Source organism: Osmerus mordax, chromosome 22, assembly GCF_038355195.1.
Source record: "Osmerus mordax isolate fOsmMor3 chromosome 22, fOsmMor3.pri, whole genome shotgun sequence".
Lineage (NCBI taxonomy): Eukaryota > Metazoa > Chordata > Actinopteri > Osmeriformes > Osmeridae > Osmerus > Osmerus mordax.
In genome coordinates, this window is record NC_090071.1 from 7230827 (window position 1) to 7256407 (window position 25581).

General features: G+C 49.2%; 2 protein-coding genes across 5 annotated transcripts in view; one reads left to right on the top strand and one right to left on the bottom strand.

The window, feature by feature from the left end:
- Positions 1-1676: 1676 nt before the first annotated feature.
- On the bottom strand, positions 1677-19049 carry LOC136966258 (bone morphogenetic protein receptor type-2-like). The gene is made up of 13 exons (XM_067260723.1): positions 18181-19049; positions 12143-12331; positions 11820-11999; positions 9585-9692; positions 9288-9379; positions 8856-9086; positions 7565-7679; positions 6291-6451; positions 5974-6121; positions 5699-5835; positions 5329-5501; positions 3820-5111; positions 1677-3704 (listed from the first exon to the last, which is right to left on the bottom strand). The coding sequence occupies exons 1-13, from the start codon at positions 18254-18256 to the stop codon at positions 3445-3447; spliced, it is 3162 nt and encodes a 1053-aa protein (XP_067116824.1). The 5' UTR covers positions 18257-19049; the 3' UTR covers positions 1677-3444.
- An 822-nt stretch (positions 19050-19871) lies between these two features.
- The window catches only part of dock9b (dedicator of cytokinesis 9b), a 40759-nt gene continuing 35049 nt past the window's right edge, over positions 19872-25581 (top strand). For 3 of the 4 annotated variants that reach the window (XM_067259989.1, XM_067259990.1, XM_067259993.1), the window contains exon 1: positions 19872-20263. In XM_067259989.1, coding sequence (XP_067116090.1) covers positions 20135-20263 — 129 coding nt within the window. In that variant the 5' untranslated portion in view covers positions 19872-20134. Of the gene's footprint in view, positions 20264-21872; positions 22046-25581 lie in introns of all 4 variants that reach the window. The other variant, XM_067259994.1, reaches the window with a different exon arrangement.

A 25581-nucleotide genomic window follows, 5' to 3' on the forward strand; every position in this document is an offset into this window, starting at 1 on the left:
TGTGACGCTCAGAGACTTTCGCAAAACAACAATAATCAACATGGTCGCTAACCAGCGTCACTCCGTGTCCTACAGTGGCTATATTTGGAGGAGACCCACCACAGCAGATCACTGTTGCCATGGAGCCAGGGGGCTCTTCAACAAACACATCTGTGTCTCTCAACAGCACAGATGTCCCAACCCTTCTCTCGTTCTCTCTTACTGACTCGATAACACAATGGCATTCGCTAACATTGCATATTAACTTTGCTTTGTATGACTGGCAGGATTTTGCTTGCAGGGAGCTTTGAAAGAGAATTGACACAGTCCCTTCTCCTTGTCAACAATGCATCTTGTCATGTCACATGTGGTTTGCTACATTGCCTAGTCTGCCTTTATTATGCCCGACATTTGAAGGCTATCTGAGGCTATTGTCTAGATTGCAAACGCTCACAAAGAGCCGAAGAAAATGTAACGCATTGTCAACATAGTGTCCTGACAATTTTATAAGACCACGTTGAAGTGGTCTCTTTACACAGCCTACCTAATGTTCAAAACCATTGCCATACCATGCAAGCACTATGACAGATTACTATTCTATTGCCCCCATCATGCCCACTGCCTTTCGAGCGCCGCATACCCAAATGCATCCATCGGCCCTCCAAACATGGGTTGCGCACGAGGCCGTATAAACAATATTTGATCTCTGTAGATAATTACATTCACTTAATACGTGGCGTTTTGTTAAGTGTTAGTCTTTTCATAAATGAGAGTACCTTTACTCCGCGCTTACCTGCAGAATGTGGCCTAAAGGGGCTTTGTGCGCCTCGATCACCAGCGCAGGGGGAGAATACGATGTTTCAAACCCTGGTCCAATTTGCCGTTACCTGAGGATGTTGGGGAGATGGTCTTGGGCTGGTGAGGGCGGTGGTCCGTGCCGAAGGTGAATCCAAACAAGCAACAGTAAACAGATGGGGTAACGTGGATGCGCATACAGTTGCTATGGGCGTTGCTGTAATTGCAGCCTTGCTGTGAAGAGATGTTTTTTTCTGCTGCTGATGCAAATCGCCTGGTGTTGATGATGTGGCAATAGCATCAGTTGTTGAATTAATCGTGATGATTCCAGTCCAGATGCAAGTGACTGACGTTATTTCCCTTACCGAGTGTCTGTTACCAGAAAGCGTGCTTAAAATAAGGGAAATAAAAATAACGGAGCTGAGGGGACGCTTTGCTAACGGGAGCAGGAGACAGCGTCTAGGGGTACGTGATTTGGACGTAGCGTGTCACAACCACGTTGCCCGTGCTGATGCTGCAGTTGCTAGGGCGCGAGGAGCAGATGGGAGAATAGTAAACAGATTGGTGTGGAACTGTCTCCCTCCGGTGGCAATATTGTACATGGCCGAATTTTTTTTTACAAGTCTTGTAAATCTGTCAACTATCATATTGCCAGCTGGGGTCTGATCATCTTTTGGATGGTTTGGTTACGGTTTGTTTTTATTAAAAGAAAAATACGCCAGGGACATCATATATGATGTGTCAAACAGTATCACCAATAGCCATAGATGTATGTATTTGAGCATTAAAGAATGTGCAGATGTGAGGGATATATCTTATGATATCAAACTATCCTGAAAGCTCAGCTGTAACTGTATGCGTGTTTGAATCAGAAAAAGATAAAACAAGACATCACTGTGCTTTCATACATTTATTCAGATTTTTTTTCTCATTTTGAGTCAAAAATGTTTATAGAATGTTACAGAAATTGTACAGAGCAGAGGCATAGCAATGAAATAAAAATGTCATGTCCATTGAGTGCTTTATCTGGTTTAGACATTAGATTTTCAGGCTTGTTTTTAACTGTACATTGTCCCTGTCAAATAATCCAATTAATGCAATGAAAACAGAAGTCCATAAAAATTATGCAAGTATCAAGGCATTTTTGCATTACACATATATATTCTCATACAAATGACAGATTACAAAACAGAGGATCATTTCATATGCTCTGAAGCAGCACTGAGAGACAAGTAGTCCAAACTACACCGTTACATCATAGGCTTGTGTAGCCACAGGCCTGTATCGTATACATTTCTTGATTACATATGAAGGGAACATCACATAAACACACACACTTGCACGCAGCCATATATGTGCACATGCTGGCACATGTACAGGAAACACACACGCAATCAGTCCATCTTTCACACAGACAGAGACAGCCAGGAACAACATAAAACACACGCACATACACCACAAAGACCGACAGAGGTAAAGACTTCCAGCGTGCTTCAGAGAGTTTGGTTTTCAAAGACGTTTTCAAAAGAGTCTGATTCGGAGCTGAGAGATATATCTAGGTTCAGTTGCATTAGTCAACTGCATTGCGTGTCCGTGACTGGAACAGATTCAGTTCCTCTCTCCTGATTGGCGGACTCACAGACAGACTCCTCCCAGGTATTGTGCAAGCCAGGATGTAAAGGTGAGCTAGTCCACTAAAATGAGCTTTTTCAATCCCACTGATTGGTACTGATCTCTGTAACGTCTCTCATTTCTCACTTGACTTCACAACAGATTGTCCCATGAGAAAGAGGGGAGGAGAAGCGAGAGAGGGGAGAGAGAACAGGGAACAGGGGTGGGTGGGAGAGGACAGAGAGACGCAAAGAGAGGAAAGAAGGGTGGAGAAGAGAAGGGAGATAGAAAGAAAGGATTGCCATCCAATAGGCTCCTCTTTGTGATAGAGGCTGAATAAAAGATTGTGACTGTTCGTAAGTGCAACCTAGGGATCACATACTCAAGAGATTAACAATGACCAAAAAGAATGGAAGCCATAAAACATTAAAATCATCTCATTTCTATATACTATTGCACAGTTCAAATCATGATACAAAAGATAGATGCATGGTAAAATATATGAATAAGCATTGCATAAAAAAGAAGTATATAAAGGAAAAAAAAGAAGTAGTTTCTTGTCTTTAAGACCGTAGTGTTTTGTGGAGCGCACGCCTCATCTTCTTTGATGCACGCAAGAAGCGAGAGGAAGAGCGCCCGAATACTGATTGTTGACTTTTACTCCCTTGCACAACTTTTAGGTTTAGAGACCACTCCTTCTAATGGTCACGTCAGACCCCCTCTTTAAGGGATGCTGATTTCAGCTGTTCCGAAGTGCATCCGAAAGGATGAAACTGAACCTCGATCATGCGGCGAGAGATCGTCAGAACGTAAAATGATTCCGTATGAAAAACAAACCACAGGAGAAGGGGACTCCTCGTCGGATTCCACGTCAAGCGAAGTTGCGAATCGGCTCACTGAAGCGAGGGACTGTACAACAGGCTGCGGCGTGTCAACAGGACTCTTGATAGCTTCCTCTTGCTGAAGGAGAGAACAAAAAAAAAACGAGTTCGGAGATGTTCCGAGATGAAAACACCTCGGAGAACGGCCTGCTTCCTGCCACAGGGTTCGTGTAGGACGTCAGACCCGGGTGTCGTTGGGTTCGGAGCCCCTCAGGTACACGGCGGAGCTGGATTTGGGCCGAGCCTGGGTGGAAGCCTGACTCTGGCCCTGGGCCCGAGGGCCGCTTCCAGTGTTGTTGTTGACCTCTGAACCCCTGGTATCCGAGGAGATGACCCAGGTGGAGGGACGCCACCGCTTGAGGGAGTACGGCGTCTTGACACGCTTTTTGATCTTCTCGGCAGTCTCTGCTTGTCCGTCTCGTGACACCAACCCCTCGCCTGGAACACAGACGAGACAAAAGCATTTAAAAACAACACATGGTGTCATGGACATGGTGTATGTTCTCATGACCATGTCAATGACAGAGAGTTGTTTGAGTGTGAGTGTACTCACCCAGAGAGGATAGGTCGCGGGTGGTGAAGGACAGGTCCAGGGAGTTGGGTCTCTCAGGCCTTCGGGCTTTAGGCTGCCTGAGCAGAGCTTCTCCTCGCAGGGTCACTGGGGCATCAGCAAAGCCAGAACCAGCCCCAGGGTGGGAGCTAGCCCCAGCCCCGGAGCTCTCTCCCGGGGGGCAGCTCGTCTCCTTGCCGTCCCCTCCCCCTGCTCCGCTCTCCTCCTCGCCTCCGCCTCCGTCGCTCTCCCCCTCGCTCTCGCCCTCCCCCTGGCCGCGGGTGGTGTTGTTGTTGTTGTTGTTGGCGTTGGGCCGGGCGGAGCGGAGGGCGTCGGCCCGCTCTCGGCTCAGCAGGGGCTCGTTCTCGTCGGGGCTGGCTGTGATCAGGCTGAGGCGGTTGTCGTCTGACCTCTGGGGCCCTGACGCCTCTGCCACGGCCGCCGTCTGGAGCGACGGGGTCCCGCCGCTGGCCTGAGCGCTCATCCCGCTGACGGCGGCGTCGCGCGCGCGCGGCAGGTTGTTGGTGCCGGCGCCCCGGCGGGGGTGGGGCTCGGCCACACGGGGGGAGGTGTTGGGCGGGGCCACGTTCATCTTAGCCCCGCCCCCCTGGGTCTCCACCTGCCGCAGGTTGGACTTGCCGTGGCGGCCGAACTTAAACCTCAACGAGGAGGCGGAGGACGAGGAGGAGTTTTTCTTGGAGGGCTTGGTGCGGAGCGGGAGGCTGGAGGGACGCTTGGGCAGGTTCTGCTGCTTGGGGAGGGGGAAGATGGCGGTGGGTGGGGCGTCTACCGAGCCCGAGGCCTCGGCGGCCATCTTGATGAGAGGGTAGAGCAGGCTGGAGCTGCCCGGGCTGAGCAGGTCCGGGGAACAGAACTGCTTCTGAGAATGTTCCATCAGGTTCTCGTCAGAGCTCTCCTTCAGGTTCTTGTCCACCTCTTTGGGGTCCAGCTTGGTGGTCTCCAGGTCTTCCTGGGTGAGGTGCAGGCAGACCGGCACCACAGCGCCGCCTGTGGGTCCCTCCAAGCCATGGCTGGACTCGGTGGTGTTGGTGGAGGGGCTGCCCCCTCGGCCCATCCCACCGGCACTACCGTCGGGGCTGGGCATGCGAGCGTGCTGGTTCTGCTGCCGGTCGTGGTTGATTGAATTCCTGTTCCGTTCCCCGACCCCTGTCCCGGCCCGGCCAGTGGTGGAAGAGGAGGCGTCGCCCTGCGTGTTCTTAACCACGCCCTCCTGTTCCTCGATGTAGGAAGAAGGGTGGTCTGGGTAGGAGCCTGATAGTGGTGCCATGAGGTTCCTATGAGGAAAAGATAGTCAAGAGGAGAAGTGTCAACGTGAAACGTTTTTGAATGTCCACGACACTATATACCTATTCCATGGGTGCGTTTGACTTGACCGGATGTCGGGCTGTGTTGTGAAATGACAAGCTGTGTGTGTAACTAACTGCACCGTGCCTGCACAGCGCTCGCGGTGTGGACCCTTGTGCTGTGATTGGCCGACGTGCGTGTTCCCACCTCTCGTTGTGCAGCGCGGTGCTCATGGGGTTGAGGGTGGGGCTGACCGACTTGCTGCGGTCCCAGATCATCAGCAGCTCGGCCATGCGCTCCTCGGCACACTGGGCCGTCAGGCGGGCCTCTGCATCCTGGTCCCAGCAGTCCTCCATGGTCTCCTTCAGAGAGCGCACCGCCTGGGACACACACACACACACTTTAGACCACAGCTAAAAGACACAACTTGTTGCTTTATATACAGTACCAGTCAAAAGTTCTGGGAAAATGTTTCCAAACTTATGACTGGTACTGTATATATATATAGACACACATCTATATACTGTATCTGTCTTTCTCTCTTACATGCACACGCAGATACACACACACTCCTCACCAGGCTGTTCTCCTTCCAGGCCTCTGGGAACTTGGGCCTCTGTTTCTCCCTGGACACCAGAACCTGCATGTCTTCAAACGAGGGGTGGTTCCCCGCTTCGGCCTGGAACGCCATCTGGTACTCAGGAACTGTCTCTCCTGGAGACCGGAGCGGAGGAGGAGAGAGACCGGGTCAACACAACACACCAACACACACTAACCAATACCATCCACTTCTAAAAGTCCACACTACAGTGTGTTCTGTGCAGGGAGGCTGGAGAAGGTGCTGGATCTTACCAGGGAAGAGGTCAGTGCACCGCATGAATGTCTCCCAGTAGACCAGGCCCAGGGCGTACATGTCCACCTGCTTCAGGGCCGACTCACAGTCCCTCAGGTTCACCGCCCCCTCCAGCACCTCTGGGGCCATGTAGCGGATGGTGCCCACCTGGAGTGTGTGTGTGTGTGTGTGTGGGGGGGGGGGGGGGTTAAGGTTGGATGGGGGTGGAGAAAAAAAAATAAAATAAGAATGAGCCTTTATTCCTAACAACTAACTCTTGCTGGGGTTCTGTAGGGTTCTGCAGGGGTTCTGAGGGAGGTTCCCCCGCCCAGCTCACCTCGCTGATGGCGGTGTTATCCTCCTCGCCGTGGCGTAGCGGCCGGCTCCCGGTCAGCTTCATGGACAGGCCAAAGTCGATGATGACGCAGGTCCCGTCAGTCTTGACCAGAATGTTCCGGCTGTTCAGGTCCCTGTGGGACACTGAAGGCTTGTACAAGTCTGGAGAGAGGGAGGTACAGGGAGGGGGCAGCGGGAAGGAAGGAGGTTGAAACGGTGTTCGATTTGACTTCTTCACAAAAACGTTCAATTGGAAAGTACTTGCTTTCACAAACCCCCTCAAAACAGCTCCCATACACAACACTGATACATGTGGTCAATTGTTTTGGTTCTCTCTCAAATGTACAGCATGTGGGAAACTAGAATGAATCTCCGTTGTTGTCACACTGTCCACTAGAGGGCAGAGCGCCACGGGCCCAGCAGAGTCTGCTACAGTAGGATCTCTAGAAGGCAGATGCTATTGGTGGGCGAGGAGTGGGGGGAGGAGGCCTACCAGTGTAACCCCCCAGGGAGCCCGCTGCTGGAAACTACAAGCAGAATGAAGTAGCACCTAGCCCCGCTAGATCTCCACTCTCTCACCATCCCTGCTCTTTTCCAATTATTCCCTCCTTTCTCCATCCCTCCTGTTCCGTTCCTCCTATTCTATCTCTCTCTCCATCTCTCCCTCTCCATCTATCTGTGTCCTCTCCCTCTCTCCCTCTCTCTCTCTCTCTCTCTCGGGCCTGTGTGGGTTTGGAGAGTGCCTCGATGCACAGGGCACACATTTGTATGCAAAACCGTGTGAGGAGCGGGAGAGCTCTACACAGATGGACAGACACAGAGAGCTTAGGGTCTCATCTTTCCAATCTTTCCATCTGAGGGCCTCGGAATCAGTTGTCATTTGAATCTCTCTTCCGCTCTCGCTCCAACCCCCCCCCTCTCTCTTCTAAGCGACTGTGACCACATCTATTAATATCCTTCCTGGTGTGCGGTCTTCCCTTCATGGAGGGATGCAAATCGCTCCAAGTCAAACAAGAGCCACACACACACACTCACTCACACACTGCAGTCTTAGAGGCTTTGGCCCAGGTCCTGCACTGCGCTCCAGACGTACTCTAGCAGGCTCAATGCACACACACACACACACGCTCAAACCAGTGCTCTGCATTCCCCCAAGTGCAAGTAGCTTTCAGTAGGACCATCTGCTACGTAAGTGGCATGTGAATATCTTCATTGTTGCGTGGTGTGGTGTGTGTGTGTGTGCATGGCGAGCAGGTGTTCTGTCTCTGTGCCCACCTCCTTTAAAGAGCTCTGTGTGCAGGTAGGCCAGGCCGCGCGTCACGGAGTGAGCCAAGCGACAGCTGCTAACCCAGTCTCCTGTCTGCAGGCCCAGGTAGCGACTCAGCGAGCCCTGGGGGGTGGGGGAGGAGAGAGAGATGGGGAGAGGAGAGATGAGTTAGAGGAGAGTTACGGGAGGGGGGGGGGCAGAGGAAAAAAAGAGAAAGGAAAGAGTTGTTTATGAGCAGGGAGTTGGCAGAGAGACAATATCGGCGCTCTAGATATAACAGACAAAAAACATAGGTTCCAAAGCACGTTTACAACGTTGGGTGGAAAGTGCTTCAGAGGGTGTGTTGCCTTCAAAGGAGATCAAAGACAGCATGCTGTGAAGACACACCAGAGACCCTACTGTATGGGCGGGGAGGGTAAACACACGCACGCACGCACGCACACAGAATGTTCCTCTCCTCCATTCCCCCAACTGCTTCCACAGCTTGTGTGTTTCTGTGTGTGTTCCTGTCTGCCACTGGGCTGTTTCAGTCTTTATTGAAGGGAGTGTTATCCATGGAAGTATCTTTTCTCAAAGGCTCCTCAGTTTGAAGTGGATGCAACCTGCCTTCAAGCACCACACATCCCAGGATGCCCTTGGTTACTGTGGTAACCGCCATGCCTGCTAGCAGTCGCTATCCTATGGGCTACTCTGGTCTGGTACCAAGATGTGAGCTGAACGCCAAGAAGGCCCATTTGGGTCGTCGATTCTTTCCGGGCCAGACAGCAAGTTCTGGTACAATAGGGGCTGACTGATTTCATTTTAGTTCATTTCTTTCAGCTTTTAACAGTCCTTGTGAGGACTCTAGGTAACCCTTTCAGATCAGTTGGTCAGATTAGAGCAGCTTTCTGGACTGGTAGATCCAGTCCAGGCTTTGATCTGGTCAGGTTAGAAACTAGGTTACTCACATACTGCTACATGACAGTAGCCATACTTGAAGAAGCATTAATATTAATAAGAAAGTGCTGCAGGGGAGATGCTAAGTGCAGCTAGTGGAATTGTACTTACTGTTGTTTGGCATGCTAAGTAGTTAGACAACTGTAATGCTAGTAGACCGGAATAGAGAGTTGGCACTATTATCCAGGTCTTTGTACCACCATAGAACAAACACACCTAAACTTCTGCTTTTAGGGAAATGGTTGTATTGTATTTTTCTAATTACACGTTGGGCGTTTATGTACAAAATATTCGGCCCGGAGATGTGTGGCGAGCGCTCAACCCTCTGACTGGAAAACCTCAGCGCCCCCTGGTGCTACTCACATGGGGGTGGTACTCCATCACCAACAGGTACTCCACCCGCCCCTCCGGCCCCAGACGCTCGTCGGCGGCGGTGAAGCGGGCGATGTGTTCGTGCTCCAGCAGGGGGAGCCGGTAGATGGAGCACTCGTTGAGGAAGTTCTGCCGATTGGCCGAGGTGAACACCTTGACCGCCACCTGACGCTCGTCCAGCGAACCGCAGTACACCGAGCCGTAGCGGCCGCGGCCAATCAGCTGAGAGAGAAAAGGAGGGGAGGGACAGGACAAGATGACAAACAGATCAGAAAGAATAATTGATTCTCTGGCTTGATTTCCAACACCGGTTGCATTTGCAGCTTTGATCTGTGCAGCTTTTTCTTTCTACAATCCCATCAATATTCTATTTTAAATGTTAGTGTGAAAGGCTGACACACAAACAGACAAACACAGTCTCACCTCCAGCAGTTTGAGATTGTCCAAGTCCAGAGAGCTCTCAGAACCAGCTGCCTCCATCATGTTCACGTTGTGAAGGCCGTGTTTACCATCCGCTATGACGCCACAGGAAACACGCAGTTAGGAGTCGGCTCTCATCGTCCTCACATTAGCACGCACATTTCAATAAAGTTATAGAAAACCACAAATAGCAGCCATTTGGGGCATAGAACCTTAATCTAAAAAAAGACTTAATAAATCCTGTTGCCAAAACAAGTCCTTAAATGTCCTCCAGCAATTAGCATCACCATGGTTACTTACCGTGCATCATGCGGTAGGCAAAGAAGGCTGCCACAGCCAGGACAGCGAGGACTGAGATGGTTGCCAGGGCAATCACAATGGTCTCCTCGCATTGCAACGTACGAGAGTCTAGAAAAGGTAAACAAGTTGTTCGTTAGAGTCTAGAGACCATATCTTTTTGAGGAAATTGGATTTAGAAAAGCACTCGTACAGATTATATATTAGACGTGCACACACAAAAACTCATTGAAGTACTAAATGAAAATTCTTTGGGCATGTCTGTTTGTGGCCGATCAAGCGACTGGGGCAGGAGAGGTGAAGCACATGAGCAAATCAATTAGGCCTGAGCATGGTTCATGCTCAACAGACTGGAAAACATGGAGCTGCGGAGCAACACACACACACACACACGCACACGCACAGAACCGGAAGCACACTAACGGCCTACAGCATACATGCATTTACAGATGCTGAGAGAGAGAGAGAGAGAGAGAGAGAACGAGCAGACAAAAGTGCTAACGACAGTATGGGGTCAGAGGCCGGGTTAGTGCTCCAGCGTGGGGAGATCACTGACTGCACTGGATCTGGTCGCTCCGATGGCACGCACACGCACGCACGCGCAGGCAAGGATGCTTTTAATCATGCTGTTCGTCGACATTCCAAGGTGGGTGAGGTGTCTGGGTCTGCGTGTTTGTGGCCGTATGAGACAAAGAGAGAGAAAGAGAGAGCGAGCGAAAACAACAGACCCAGAGGTTGCGACAAGAGAACCTGAGTATGTTTATGAATTTGTATGTGTGTGTGGGAGCGCTGTAATTAGCCTGTGTTTCCTGTCTGCTTCAGCGGGCGGGGGAGGGGAGAGGGCTTGATGGACAACCCCCTGAACCCAGGGCTGCTGTGACCTTGTTAACCCCTGCAGAGCCAGAGTGTGTGCCTCTGTCAGTCAAGGCTGCTCAGTGGCCTCGCCGCCATCAATTATTAACCAGACAGCTCCCTCGCAAATACTGTGTGTGTGTGTGTGGCAGGGGAGTGTGTGTGTGTGTTTCACAATACACAAGTGATTTCTATGAATTAAACTGTCTGTATATGAAAAATGTTTGAAGCAAATGTGTGTACAAGCGAGCGTGTGAATTCACGAGTGTGTGTGTGTGTGTGAGCTCCAGCACTGCAGTCACACATCATATTTAGAGGACGACTCTTGAAGACAGCATCAACCTGAGGACTCACGTCGACCACCCTGAATAAATAATGGTCCAGACAGAGGTGTGTTTTGATGTGAAACCTGGACCTTGAAAGAGGAATTGACGTGGTAGACTGGGAACATCTCTCTGCCGGGTTAGGGTTCCTCTCCCGCTCCTTTAGAATAAACCCCCAAGTCAATCTTGTTTACGTGTATGTTGGACCTGAGTCAGAGTGCGCCTGGGATCAGACTGTACGTACAGCCCTGACACACACACACAGAGAAGAAGCCCTTTCTCATTCAGAAGTCAAACCACTTTTCATCTTCAGCCTTTATTTTGTTGTTGTCTGCTCATCTCCAATATAATGAAACTTTTATCGATTTAGAAATGTCACAAAGGTCTTTATAAATCCCCATGGATGTGAGAAGCCAAGATGCAACCTATTAAAAAAAAACAAAAAAACACTGACAACACTGAAAATACAAACAAAGAAAAAACCTCCCCCCCTCCCTTTCCCCCCTCTCTTTATCTGACTCTGCTTTCCTTTCTGCCTCTCCCCTCACTTCACCCTTCTGCAATAATTAAGATAATTAGCCGGGGCGAAAAGGAAATCTCCCCCAGTCCTGCTTGGGAAAATGTCCAAGAGCTTGCCGGTTGAAAGCCCAGAGGTCCTCTGCTTTCTCCAGCCGCTTCACTTCACTGAGAGGACGTTGGCGCTGCTAATGACCATCAGAGGAGAGGATGCAGATGAGCTGCTGACTGCACACTCATGGTGTCCACTTCTCCCCAACCGTAGACCTCCCCCGACCCACGTGCATGTGCGTCGTGTCCTTTAGAGATGCTATGCAGTGCTGGAGAGGGCGGGGCTGGTGTTTTCGTATCCTAACTTACAGTGGGTAGGCTATGCAATGCTAGCGCTGTGTGTGTGCTGGTGTACCTTGAATTATAGAGAGGGTGCGTGTGTACCCTGACATACAGAGGAGCTGAGCGGTGGTGGGGCTGTGTGTGTGTTCTGTGACTTACAGAGGGGCTGAGCGGTGGTGGGGCTGTGTGTGTGTGTGTGTGTTCTGTGACTTACAGAGGGGCTGAGCGGTGGTGGGGCTGGGCGGGGGGAAGTCCTCTGTGAAGTTGACGTTACACATGTCGCTGCTGCAGCAGCAGAAGCGGTAGGTGCCGTTCTGGGTGTGCGGAGGCCGGTTTGTTACCACGCAACGGTCGTCACGACACTCCTGCTGGTCGCCAACATGGGTCCAACAACCTGGGTGTAGCGCGCGGGGGGGGGGGGGGGGGGGTGGAGTGTGATTAAGGGAGTGACATGGCTTTAAATCATGCCTTACACAAAATATAAGGGTTAACTAAACATTGACGAGTGTGTATGTGTGTGTGTGTGTGCGTGCCCACCTTGTTTGACCAGACGCACGTCCCCAGGCGGGCTCTTCTCCCACAGGCCGAAGCAGTGGCGGCCCTCGGGGCAGCGGGTGGTGGTGTTTTCTGGGGAGACGCGGCCCTCGCCCTCCCCCGCCACCCGCTCCACCTCCCAGGGCTGCTGGTCGTCGGTGAATGCACACTCCCTCTCCTCGCCCTGCGCCGCTGTGGGGGTGGGGGGGGGACGACACAGCAGGGAGGAAAGCTTTCAGACAAGTGACCCGATGTGAGAAAACCTCCGACTGGTGACTTTCCCGGGCCTCTCAAGGTTGTCTGGCAGCCTATTTGTGGAGTAACCTTTCTGAACTTGCACGCCCTGGTCTGACTGACTGGGGGAAGAAGGAACGAGAGAGAGAGAGAGACCCTGACGTCTACTACCCGTGTGAGCGCGCTCCGACACAGCTCTGCTGCCTAACCGGTCCTGTGCACACACCCCAGGAGCTGGACCAGCCACTGCCTCCTTAAAACAGCCAACCTCTAGCCCAGTTGGAGCCGACAATCTCAAGACTTGTGCACGTGCACATACACACACACCTGTAACTTCGCACACACTGGCATCTACGCACACACACATACCCATGACTGCAGACACACTCTCACACACAGGCCTGCGGTCAGCCAATCCGAATGTCTCTCTCTCTCCCCCACCGTGTAAGAACACCAGCGAACACCCCCCCCCTCCCATCCTCCCACGGCTGGTCGAAAAACACCGAACACAAAGCCTCCCAGGTCCTGGCGTCTACTTGCTGAAGGCCAGAACCATCCATCCGTCCAACAACTACTCTTACATCCGTTACCATGGCTACCGACAGCCTTGCCTGCGTGGAGGGAGATGGGCGAGAAGCTCCTTCCCCTAAGACCACAGCTACCTTGTTTGCCCTCCGTCCGAGCCCCGGCCCCTCGGCTCGGCGCGGCCCCGCAGAGCGCTGGATGGCCGGGCCACAGCGGAGAGCAGGGAAGCCTGAGCCACGTCTCCGGACGATACCGCCATTGTTGGTCGGCGGCGAGCGCCGGCGGCCCGAGGACGAACGCTCGTGGTTCGGAAACCCGGGGGAGCTTTAGAGAGAGAGCACCTCCCGGGGTCAGGAAACACAGGGAGTTCACGTCGATCTGCTTCTTGTTGGCACGCTGGCCCGGGCTCTCGTTCGCTCCCGTCTCAAAGGGGTGTGTTCCACCTCGGTGGGTCAGTGGGTGTGAGAGAGAGAGGGTGTTACTGCTCTGTGGGGACGAGGCATGTTCTGGGTATTCCAGGAGGCAGCCATGAACGAGAGAGAGAGATAATGAGAGAGATAGTGAGAGAGATAGTGAGCGTCAGGGCAGCAAGAGAGAGTTTGTTGTAACATGTTGGTGTGTGTTTATGTAGGAGAATGTGCGTTATCACTGATTGTAGACATGGTGTGCCGGTGTGTTTGCACCCCCCCCCCCACCCCCCCATGCGGGGGCTTCTGCTGCGGCCCGACCCCAAGGTCGAGATACTGCATGTAGGCAGAGAGTGGCCGCTCTGCCAAGCAGAAAGTCAGGCCCTCCCTCCCTCTGATAAGCAGTCAACCCTGGCCCTCTGTGGCCCTGCGCTGCCATCGTCTCCTGCTCCTGCTACTGCGCTGGCCTAGGGCTCTGAGAGACATGGGACAGGGAGGGAGGGAGGGCAGGAGAACACGAGCGATAGTGAGAGGAAGTGGGAGAGGGAGGGAGAGTAGCAAGGCACACTTGATGCACGGGCTTTATATCCATAACTACAGCACGAGCCCTGGCTGTCTCGTGGTCGGTTACTGACCACGCCAACTGTGGTTGGACATGACGAAGAGGCCACCCCGCGTGATCGACTGGGATCCTACTTTTTTTTTTATCCCCTTAACCCCCGACTAGGGGTGGGCCTAGCTAGCTGGGAGATTAGCTCCATGTCCTGGGTGAGTGTAAGGGGCAGCCCACACACACGCGCACACACACTGTACCCAACTCTTCTCAATCTTCACGCTAATTCCTCACAACACACACTGGAGTTTGAAGGCCAGTGCCGATTGGTCTGAGGTCCTGTGCAGTGCGTCCTGGTTGGTCAGCAGGGTACTACGCCTCAGAGCAGGGCAGCTCCAGTGAAGGGAGGCCCCTGTGGAGCTCCAGCTGCAGTGTTGGATTGTGGGTCAGAGTGTGCCGGGCCAGTGAGTCATATCAAAAGGCTTTGGAGTAATTCTCCTGTTTGTGTGAGTGTGCCTATTGGACGACGACTCTCCGTTTACCCATGGCCCAGTTATTCGCTAATCTCCTCCCCCCATTCCAAAAAACGCCCCCCCCCCCCGGCCTTCGTCGTACCAACTAACCAACCCCTCCTCAGTCCCCCACTTCTCCCCTCCCCCCATGCCTCTTCTTGGCCTCACGACCGAAAAACAACAGCCTAATCCTGCCGTCCACCTTCTCTCCTTCCCATTTCCTCCTTCTCTGAGCTGCAGGGCTGATCCTGCTGGAGAGCTGTGGTGGTGAAACACATCGCTGAATCACTGTGCCGTCACCCTCCTTATCTTTCCACTGCTGACGTTAACGAGGCGAAGCAGAACACAGAAGCTGCTTCAGGCTGTAATGTTCCATCCCAGCGGGGTGGGTGGGGGGGGGGGGTACCTCTCCTCCTTCACATGTAATCAACTCGCTTCTAAGGGCTGACATCCCATCCCTGGCTCCTGGGGAGATGGGGAGGGGCCCGCGGAGGGGGATACAGCTTTGGACCATGGATACGCACCAATTTGTAGGGTTTGTTTTGGTGTTTTTGTTAGTGTGGGGACCGATTGCGGGCAGGGGTACATGTGCTGACGACCCCAATTTAGAGTTGGACCCAGTCGAGAGGGGCTCTAATCTGTGGCAGTGTTGCACAAGCCCATCTGGCCCCCTCAAAAGCCAGTGTCTGTCTGGGTCTGGTACAGTTATGTTAATCCTACTACAGCTTATACCGCACACTCAGCCCGTCTTGGCCGATGGCCGACAGGCGATCATTTACCACCATGCAGTTATGAGCACAAACAAACAGTCCCTGAAAATAGGATCAAGACACACACACGGTGACCTATATCAATGGTGTCGTTGGCTAGCCTAATCTTGGGGTCATCCGATTGAACTTTATTCTAAAACCGAGTGGGCTAGTGAAGGGGTAACCAGTCATCTAGTGTCCAAATGGCCAAACTGCATCTGAGCCTAATAGTCTGGACTGGAGTAAATAAATATGTAGGCTGTCCCTTTGAGGATCACATGTAGCATAGCTTAGGGTGCAGACACACGAGACCATCTCAAACTGAAAATGTCTGAATTATGAGTCTAAGCACTTCCACGTGAGCCTGCTGTACGTAAATGCCCTATACAGGCCAGACTGGCAAGGCCACCACTGAACAGACCGGGGCTGCCTGGAAGTAGCTTTACAAGGCCCATTGTCTCCAAGGAGAGAATATTAATCATAGGCTGTTGCTCCTAGTTACCCTCCCAAGGCTGCCTCTTTTGTTTTCTTAAACATCCGCTAATTTTCCTCTCCCCCCCAAACCAGAAGGTCTGCTTTTGTCTTGGCCATTGGGTGTGTGCTCCGCTGTGCAGTGCCTAAACTGAACAATTCCAAGCAGACACAAAGATTTTTTATTTATTTTTTTCCTTTAGAGAGGGGGGAAAAAACATGGCGCTATTGTGAACTTACAGAAACAAACAATTAGGTCGACTAACTAGTTTACAACTGAAATCCACACCTGCGTTTGTAGAAAATCTATAGCCTAACATTTTTGGGGGAAAATGAATGCTGGACGTAGCCTTTGATGAACAAAACGAAAACTCTCATCCCATGTCTTTTCTTTGCCACATAAGACATGGGCCAATCCAGTATCCCCAGTGAAGTGGTGCTGTGACCTGGGTCCCGGGTGGAGACAGGATGGGGCCTGCCACTCTCCCTCTGTGGAGCCCACAAAACCCAGCTTAAGGCTTTGTCCAACACACCGCTGCGCTCGACAAGCGAAGAAAATCACTCAAGGTTTTCTCTGAGGTGGACTTTTATACGGAGTAATCCTCTCTCCTCCCTCTATTTCATTGGCCTCGCCTCTCCTCATCAGTCGGGCGCACTGTAGGACCGCGTGTAGGAGGAGAGAAAGCGGTGGAGGGAGGGAATTAAAATGAAATAAAAAGCCCCAACCACGTGAGCTCCCCTCAAAGATACCTCCGGTAAAAATCTCTCTTGAAATCCTTGAATACTTTACTCATTATCAAAAGAGCACAATCTCCCCCCCCCCCCATCATCTCTCTCCTCCCCTTACCCGTCTTCTCTTTTCCCATCTATCTGGGGACACCTGCTCGCTGCAGGTAGCCCGTGCAGATGCCCGTGAGGCTGGCACTGTTGGCGCTCCAGATTTTTGAGCAGGAGGCAAACGCCCACTCGCAGATTAGTCACAGGGGACAGAGAGGGATGGCGAGGTGGCAGGTGAAACACGTGGAGGGGGGGAGGGAATGATGAGAGAGGGTAACCTCACCTTTTCTGAGTCAAAACGAGAGAGAGAGAGAGAGAGAGAGAGAGAGAGAGAGAGAATAAGGAGGAAAATTGATAGCCAGCTGATGGCATAATGTTGGAGGAACATATGGTGAGGTGGGGTTGACATTGGTGGCATTCAACTCCCTCCATCAAAATCTTAATCACAAGGGCACTGGACAACATTCCTGCATATCTATGATGCTGTGTTGGAAGAATTCAGTGGCAACTAGAACCCATGAACGGCAGAAAAATAGGCCTATATGACAGATAAATCTATAACAGGGTTATGTGACAAGCATCACAAGACCATGACTGAGTGGAAGAAAAGGCATGATAGAGGGTAGCAGTACACTGGACCTGGAGTGCTTGCTAGTTTTCATTAGGTGACAAGGGATTGATTCTTCGTAATTTGCATGTCGTACGTGTGTGTCCACCTAAGCAATCAGCGAAACATTGATCCATTCAGTACTATGATATGGTACCAGAGGGACTGTCTAATGTCAAACTGTGGCTTATGAGATGCTGGATTGTGCATTGGACTGAAGAACTCGATAACTGTAACACAGGCTCACATATATGCACAGACACACACACGCACACACAGGCACAACACTCCCACGCTACATCACAGATGCGGGGCAAATTACAGACCAAACTCAAACTCCACCCTGCTTGCAGCTACATATTTCAGACGGTTTGCAGCCGCTGCTCGGCTCTCTCACGTTTCTCTCCGAATGCTGTTCAGCAAACCCGGTAGACCGTTATCTTATCTAACTCTTCTCAAGGTCCAACAGAAGCCTGGCTTTAACCCAAAGTCTAGATTAGCGGGCCACAAGCTCTGCCAAAAAGGCCCTGCGGTACCAGCTAGGTTATTTAAGGCTCCATCGTTTTTTTCCATTCCTACACACAGTACATGATGTGGTGGTGACCAGCCAGGTAGATCGATTGACGGCAAAGAGCAGTATGAACAAGTACAAAAAGAGTAGTTGAAGTACCACCATCATGTCTCTTATGTCCCATCCCTGTGCTCTCATTCTCACTCACCGAAAGACACTCACACAGACATCGATAGCCTTGAAACAGAACTGTCAAATTATATCTCTCTCAAACATACCATTACCCAGGGTCACATGAAACATCACATAATAAAATATTTGTGACATCCATAGAATACCACCAGTACCACATTAGCTAGGTAACTTGACTTTCGTTCAGTATTGGAAAGTTCCCTTGAATTACAGATTTTTTTACGATTTTCATGGCAATAACAAAAACATTAATGTAAATCTAGTAGATAGCTAACGGCTGTATGTCTAAGCATCTACTCAAGCTGTCATGGTTAGCTAACGTTCCTTAGTCATCACTGCAGACCAATGCTATGTCTAACTGTAATCCTGATAGAAACCCATGCTGAAACCAGGTTTACCTCCAGTATGTAACCAGGACAGATGCATCCACCCAATGAAGTTCTTACCGTTTGTCAATATATCATGAATTTAACTGTTCATGCTTAACAAGAATGTTTGCTTACCGGCCACGGAAGTAAGGAGCACCATCACGCATAGCCCAATTGCCAGCATTGCCCCAGCTTCAATGTTTCGGGGCATCGGCTCCTCTGTCCAACCTCTCTTGGCTTGAAAGTCGTGTGTTAGGTACTCTAAAATATCTCAAACGTTCGTTACTCTTATCATGTTAGTTCAATGACTTGAACTGAAGTGTCAAGCAAGGAGCAGTACATTGATAGTGACTCAAACTGGGCACGATACAGTTCTAGATGGATTGTCCAGAGACCTAGTCTACGCTGTGCGGGCTTGATAGTTCATCTGATCTTCAAGCTAGCGAGTTAGCTAGCAAACTGTTACTAAGTGTACACATAGTTGACTATGAAGTTTTCATATTGTTAACTATTAGGCGCAAAACTAATTTAATCAGATAGCAAGCTTGTGCTTGCTACCTACAAAAAAAAGGAAATTCGTGAAAGGAATAAAAAAAGATGGGGAAAAAAAAGGAATTTGGTCAGCAAGCACACCAGCTACGGATGGCCAGCTACTGTAGTTAGCAAGCCCACGAAGTTTGAAAAATGTATCTAGCTATTTTGTAAATGTGTCTTTTTCATCCTCGCTGTGACAGAAGTGCTGGAAAGCGTCATACGTTAGCAAGCTCATAAACATTTAAGAAAAGTGGCTACGCTACCAAGCTAAGTTAGCCAAAAGAGCTGGGTCCGCCAAGAGGTTTAGTCCATAACGAGAAAAAGCCAAAGATGGTCCTCTGTCGTTGCCTCGTCGCTAGTCGGATAACTGGCTAGCTATCTGGTACTGTAGTAGCATGTAGAAGATTGTGCCTTTTGGTCTGTTTCGGCATACTACGCTATTCCTGCGGTTGTATTTCACGGTGCTGGCTCGACGTTTCTTCCGCTGTTCCCTTGGCTTTAGACTAGCGATTACATTTGGCATTGGTCGTGGCAGAGCTTCGAACGGCAGACGGAGCGGCAGGGCTGGGAACGCCTCATTGCAGGAAAATTGCCGTCTGGATAGTCTCCAGTATCACATTGCTTTGGGGGTTGGATTGTTGTTTAGGTAGTTAATAAGTATTTTGTTTAGTTATCCCGGGTCATCCTGCGGTGGACCAGGTCGCCACTCTTAGTATTTTTTTACTCCACAGCTGGTATCCATTCGGCCAGCTCACAACAAAGTAACTCAAAACGTATTAATATTTATTTTATAAATAACCTTATTCATAGCTCACTGATTTTCATGTTTAAATATAGCAGTTTCACTGACAGTCTGCTCCAACTCTACCGGGTTGGCACATAGACTTTGTTGGAACCTAAACGAATGTACCCAACGGCTGACTAGACAGAAAGTGAGCGCCCCCAACCGCAGACTATAGATATGACACCAAATGCCTCTGCCAGCTATTTGAGTGTAAATACACTGCCACCTTGTGTTCAAAAGGCGAATTGGTAGTTGGCAGCACACAATATCCCGATAGGCTATAAGGGGAATTGTGTCTAAAGCTATATCGGTAGCATTTTAGTCAGTAAGCATTTATGGCAACTGTTAACATTGGCAAAAGCTTAATAGGCCTACGCGGTTGGTTAAACAATATTTCAAGAATCATGCGTCGGGTAGCAAGGTATAACTGCTCGGGGGGCGTGCCTACTGTCAGAGTCAATTCAGTGCAGGAATGATAACTTGCGCACATCGAGAATTGAGAAAGCAAAGGCAGCAGCGACAGCTATGGGACGGTATTATCCTGACCGAGAATCTTTTTAAAGAAGAATAGGAAAATAAATGCTGCGTCTACGGTGTAAACTAAAAATGTTCGCTTTTTCTGTCTGGCATAAAGAGCTTGAGGACCGAACTGGTCAGATGGTGTGCCTCTACTGAATACAGTGGAGGAAGGGGCGTTCGAAAGGGGGGCTTTAAGGTTTCCATCTCCAAGTTTGCCACAGCTATAGTCACTATTATAAAGTTCAATTCTTTATGAAAGGAGCAATGTCTGTGGGTACGCAACCTGATACGAGGAAGTTCACGCGGGGTCTGAACAAACCAGGAACCGCAGCAGAGTTGAGACAGAGCGTCTCTGAGGTTGTGAGGACGTCGGTGTTGATGGTAAGTAGAACGATGCATGTCATGTGTGTTGTAAACTCTGATAACGATGCTTTCCAGTCTCGGGACAGGCTAGCAAAAGCTAATCACCATGGACACAAATCAAACTCCTGCAACGCCTTTGGGAAAGCTGAAACGTATCCACAACTTTCTAATATGTACTTCCAGGCAATAGAGTAAAGGACACCCTCCATCTCTCCAGAGAAGACAGAGGTCAGCTGGCCAGTACAAAACACAGCATTACCACAAATGTTTATTTATTCATCAGGCTACCTGAAGCCTCAAAACACACACACCGAGATCAGGTTACATTAGCTTGAAATAGCCGTGTAAGCTGAATAGACTGTCAGTTACACTTGAGAAACCATCTTTGTTCAAGTGTTCAAATGCATCACAGGGAAAAGGAGGTTGTGGTTACTTGGCTGTGATGCTTTTGTTGTTTTTGCATTATTTGGCAGCACAAGTGTGTTTGGGAAGGGGTTATACACTTCGTAGCCCTATTCCCCTCACCCTCTGAAATGAATCTCGTAATTGGCAAGATGTACCTTTAAAGAACATCAGGCTCAGGTGTAGACAACTAAACAAATGTTTTACAGGTAAATATTTCAGAAATTCCAACACTCACTTCTTCACCCCATACTTAAACTTACTTAAACAGAGAGCAGATTGTGTCTATGTTGATAGACCCCGTCCTGCAGTGGTGAGCACCCTGTGACCTAATGCTGGGTGTTGGAGGCTATTAATGATGATCAATAGCCCATGTTACATTTCAACTAATGGGGTTACCACACAGTAGACACATTTTTCCTCATGGTCCAAGTGCCCCTCCTTGTCTGGGAAGTGAAATGGCTCTGAATGAGAACCAGAGGAAAGTAGCAAGTGGTTCCGGTTCTACAGTGTTCCACCATTATGATAAGTTACTTAACACTGAATAGTTTTGTTGAGAGACATCCTATAACCTTAAGAATTGTGGATTGTGTGTTTGCTTGACCATGCAGAAAGCAGCTTTATATGAAGGCCATTATGTATCTTATTTAATTCAAAATGGTCCCCAGCCTATTGAAATAACATGACATCCATAAAAACAGCCACACAACAAGTGTATTGATTGACTGAATAGTTCAAGTTGACCCAATCAGGAAATAAAGTCTGGTCCTTATTGGTTCACACCAGTAGCCTGGGTCCAGAGAATCTTCTGACACAATAAGGAAAAAAGTCCCTCTCCTAATGTCTATTGGCTGGGATACGTGATGAAGGCCATGCTGTGTGGGTTACATTACACACATTCATCACCTCGTAGTGCCTGGGGGTTATGGGGACAGCTGTTTCTGGTGCCCATCCCATCTCACGTGACACATACACACATGCACAAATAATGTAGGAGCATCTTAATCATCTTTTTAAATGTTTTATTATAGAACGCTTTTGGTATTGTAACTTCTTTGTCATAACAGTTGTGTACAGTACAAAACTGTACTGTAATATCTGATAAACTGTGGAGTTGCACAGGCGCAGCTACCTCGACTCTCTTTGACATACTTAATTATGTATGAAGACAGGGTAGGTGTCCGGGCTATTTTTAAGCTTGCCCTCTTTTTCTTTTGTGGTGCAGTTTTACACAAGACTCCCCACGGCCCTGAATGATGAATATCATTCATATGTTACGTTCATACTGTAACAGCCAAAACCTTTCTTGATGCCAAAGTACAGCGAATCCAACACTGAAGATCACAAGCAGCCCTGAGATTAACCATCCATTCGGCAAAGTATTTTGGAGGTTTGGAGGTACACATGCACCCACACACAAGCACACTACTTTTTGATCTCTCTCTCTCTCTCTCTCTCTCTCTCTCTCTCTCTCTCTCTCTCTCTCTCTCTCTCTCTCTCTCTCTCTCTCTCTCTCTCTCTCTCTCTCTCTCTCTCTCTCTCTCTCTCTCTCTCTCTCTCTCTCTCTCTCTCTCTCTCTCTCTCTCTCTCTCTCTCTCTCTCTCTCTCTCTCTCTCTCTCTCTCTCTCTCTCTCTCTCTGTGTGTTTGTTTCTCTTTCTCTGTGACTCACAGTCTTTTTTTAGCTGGTGTGTAGTTTTGGTAGATGTGGGCATCTGGCCATACCTTAGTACACAAAGTGGTGTGCTCACCGGCCAAGCTGCCGAGCTGTAAAGACAGTTCCTGCAGTTTTAATAATCACTTCCAACAGAAGGAAATGCTGGCTTGGACAGTTTTTATACCTCATTTTTTCCCTCTCTTTGCCTTGCTGACTTGGGTTGTTTTGCATGCCAAGCCCTGCTGTGTACTTCCACCACGGAGGCGTATAAACACACACGCACATGCACACACACAGACACATGCATGGGCACCCCCACACACACACACACACACCCTGCCACACACACACACAAACCCACATATGCACACACAAGCGGTCAGACTGACTGATATCTGTCAGCGTATACTTCATACTTTCTCTAATCACAGATTTCAGTCACCCAGCTTTTAAATCCACTCACAAACAACAACCAGACCGGGCAGCCATGTCTTTCCTTTAGAAGCTACAAGGGTTGGTCTGTGACCCAATGGTGGACCCTGATACCTCTACATCCCACCTCCCCCCCTCGCCTCATCTGTGGCCAGCAATTGAAACAGTTCAACGCTGCTCCAGGGGGATTTGTACTGATTACTGTGTGAAAGAAAACCCTGTAGAGATTATCTGGAGATTTGCACTCTGATGCTGTTGGCATCATATCATGATACAATGGCAGCAGGCGGCAGGATGGACTAGGCCCACTGGTCTCACTGGCTGTTGCTGGCTATATTCTTGATGTTATATTTTATATTTTATGTTATAAAAAGCATTTATATTGAAGGTTTGTACTGCTACAAAAGGGGGTTGTCTGTTGTGCTTCTCTTGCCCTTTTCTCTCATATGCTTCATCTGTTCACCTTTTGGGTTACCTTTCGAGTTTGGTTAGTCTGTACCCACCAGAACATGTTTTAGCAGTTGTTTGCAAGGCACATGGTTTGTCTTGGAATAGGTTGAGCATTTTTCAGCATCAAGAACGTGCCTGCGGGGCAGATTCCAGTCTGTATGTATGTGATCTCAGAGAGAAAATGTCGCTCATTGCAACTTATCCACTCTCCTAACCCTGCTGCATAAAGAAGCGTTGCTTGTACTTTTTCTTTTCTTTTTATCGGCCCAATTCTGATCGTTTTACATGAATATAGTGTCCATTCAAGGAAAGAACAATAGAAAGAAAGGGTTGTATTCCATTTTAGGTGCTCATCCAATGGAGGCTGATTGCAAGTGGTGCCTTTTTAACTTGACACCAGTCTCCTGAGATGAACTCCCTATCTAACTAGTTAGACTGGCCGTGTGGAATGTGTGTCATGCTATGAGTTATCAAATGATTGAGATGCAGAGATGTCCGACACTGCAGAAGTAGTACTTGTCATACCAACTCTTTAGTGGAAATCCAAAAAAACTAGCTGCTGCTTGTAGTCTGATCTGAGACTCAATACTGCATGGCCTACTTTGGGATGTAGGTCTAACCCTAAACAATGGTGGCAGGGTGTGGCTGACGTGATTATTGGTTGCTAGGAGGACAGTGCCTAATGAACATGGTGGAAGCCATCCTGTCGTTTAATCTCTCCTAATCAAACCATGTGAAAGGCTGTCAACTTTGACATGCCATGAATACCTTCAGGGCACTCAAAAAGTACTCTCTCTGAAGCGTAACCCAGATCCTAGGTGGTTGGTTTGATTCTAGATCACACCGACAACAAGTTTTCATGTCATACATAAGTCTCTACCACTGCTGGCCTGTTGCATCAATGATAGATTAGGGTTTCAGGTTTTGCCTTCCAGCACCTATTGGAATGACTTTGCATTGGTTGGGTGGCAGTGCCAAAGTCCACCCCTAGGGGGCAACAGGGGTGCAAAAACTCATTACAGTCCTTGCTCTCCGGTGTGAGAGATAAGAAAGCTGTGGATTATATCTCATGTAGTAAATATCCAGGCATGCTTATACTTCCCAGTACAGGAGCAGACATATCTGTTGATTGCTGCTGGCAATGTACTGTCAGAGAGCATAGAGGAAATGACAGCATACATGACAGCTATGGGTTTTTGTTGGGTTAGGAAGGCCTAAAACAACTACACGAGAGCATCAGCCTGTGACATGTTTAACCCTGCCAGTTATTTGCCTGGGCATGACCAGAAATGTAGGATCCTTCTCCATCGCCCGGAGACAGACAAGCTGTGTTAACTTTCTATGTGAAGCTCTCATATTTCATTTTGGTTTCTCCACAGATGAAAAGACGCTCAGTGACGTAAATGGTACAGCAGTTAAAAGGGTCAGACGATGAAATCCAGATTTTTGTCCAAACTTACAAGTACAGCAAGACATTTTCCTGAGTAAAAATATGAAGCCATAAAGTTGAGTTTCTGGGAACAAATTTCTAAATAAAAGTTTATATGGAGAGAAGAATGTATTATTCCAGGGCCTCCATGCTTAGCATCTAAGCAGAGGATGTTGAAGTGCTTGCAGACAATAATTACAGGGACTGACGACAGTTTCCAATGATAGCATGTATTCATGCTCATATTCATATTGTATGACACCACTGCACATTCATGGTTTACTATATATGACTACACTTTGTGTGTGTATCTGTGCGTGTGTAGGGGTGACTCTTAAGGAGGGATCTGTTGGAAGATGTGTTGATGCATTAGAGGCCTGTATTGTCTCCTCTGGACGTTCATTAGGTTAATGCATCCACAAGTCGGATGACGGCCCTAATGGGATGGCTCTATATGGAGGGGTAGGGTTTGCGAATGGAAGACAAACAGAAACCACAGCACAGTTCACGAGACAATGTTTTTTGTGGTGAACATTTCGGGGAGGATTTCATTTGGATTAAAGCAAGACAAATTCCCTTTACAAGGATGATTTATTCGTTCAATGGAAAATCCATCCTCCTTAGTTTGATGTATTGGCCCTCTGGAAACACACCCATCGTTACCCCTCCTTCCTCCTCTCCTCCTGCTCTCTCCCTTTTTCTCTCACGTTTCTTTCTCACTGGTTTACTTAGGTTGTCATCATCCGTTTTGCTGCATCATGCCCCTTTAAAGTAGGTGACTGTGTCAAGTCCCCATGAAATATTCATAGGTGCTGGTAGAGAAAGAAGGAAAACCTTGAGAAGTGTTTCTCTCTGGGAAGGAGTGAGCCCACGACTCTGGCCTTCAGTGCTAACATCCAACCTGACATCCAACCTGAAATCCAACCTGCCAGGAACTGGATTAGCATTCAGCCATGTTAGCACAGAGC

Excerpts from the sequence above, each read along its gene's own strand:
- LOC136966258 (XM_067260723.1), bottom strand. The coding sequence starts at position 18,256 with ATGCCCCGAAACATTGAAGCTGGGGCAATGCTGGCAATTGGGCTATGC. Across the intron at positions 7,680-8,855 it reads TGATGGAGTACCACCCCCAT|GGCTCGCTGAGTCGCTACCT; the intron begins GTGAGTAGCACC and ends CCCACCCCCCAG. Across the intron at positions 5,502-5,698 it reads CCTGGAAGGAGAACAGCCTG|GCGGTGCGCTCTCTGAAGGA; the intron begins GTGAGGAGTGTG and ends TGTGTGTCCCAG.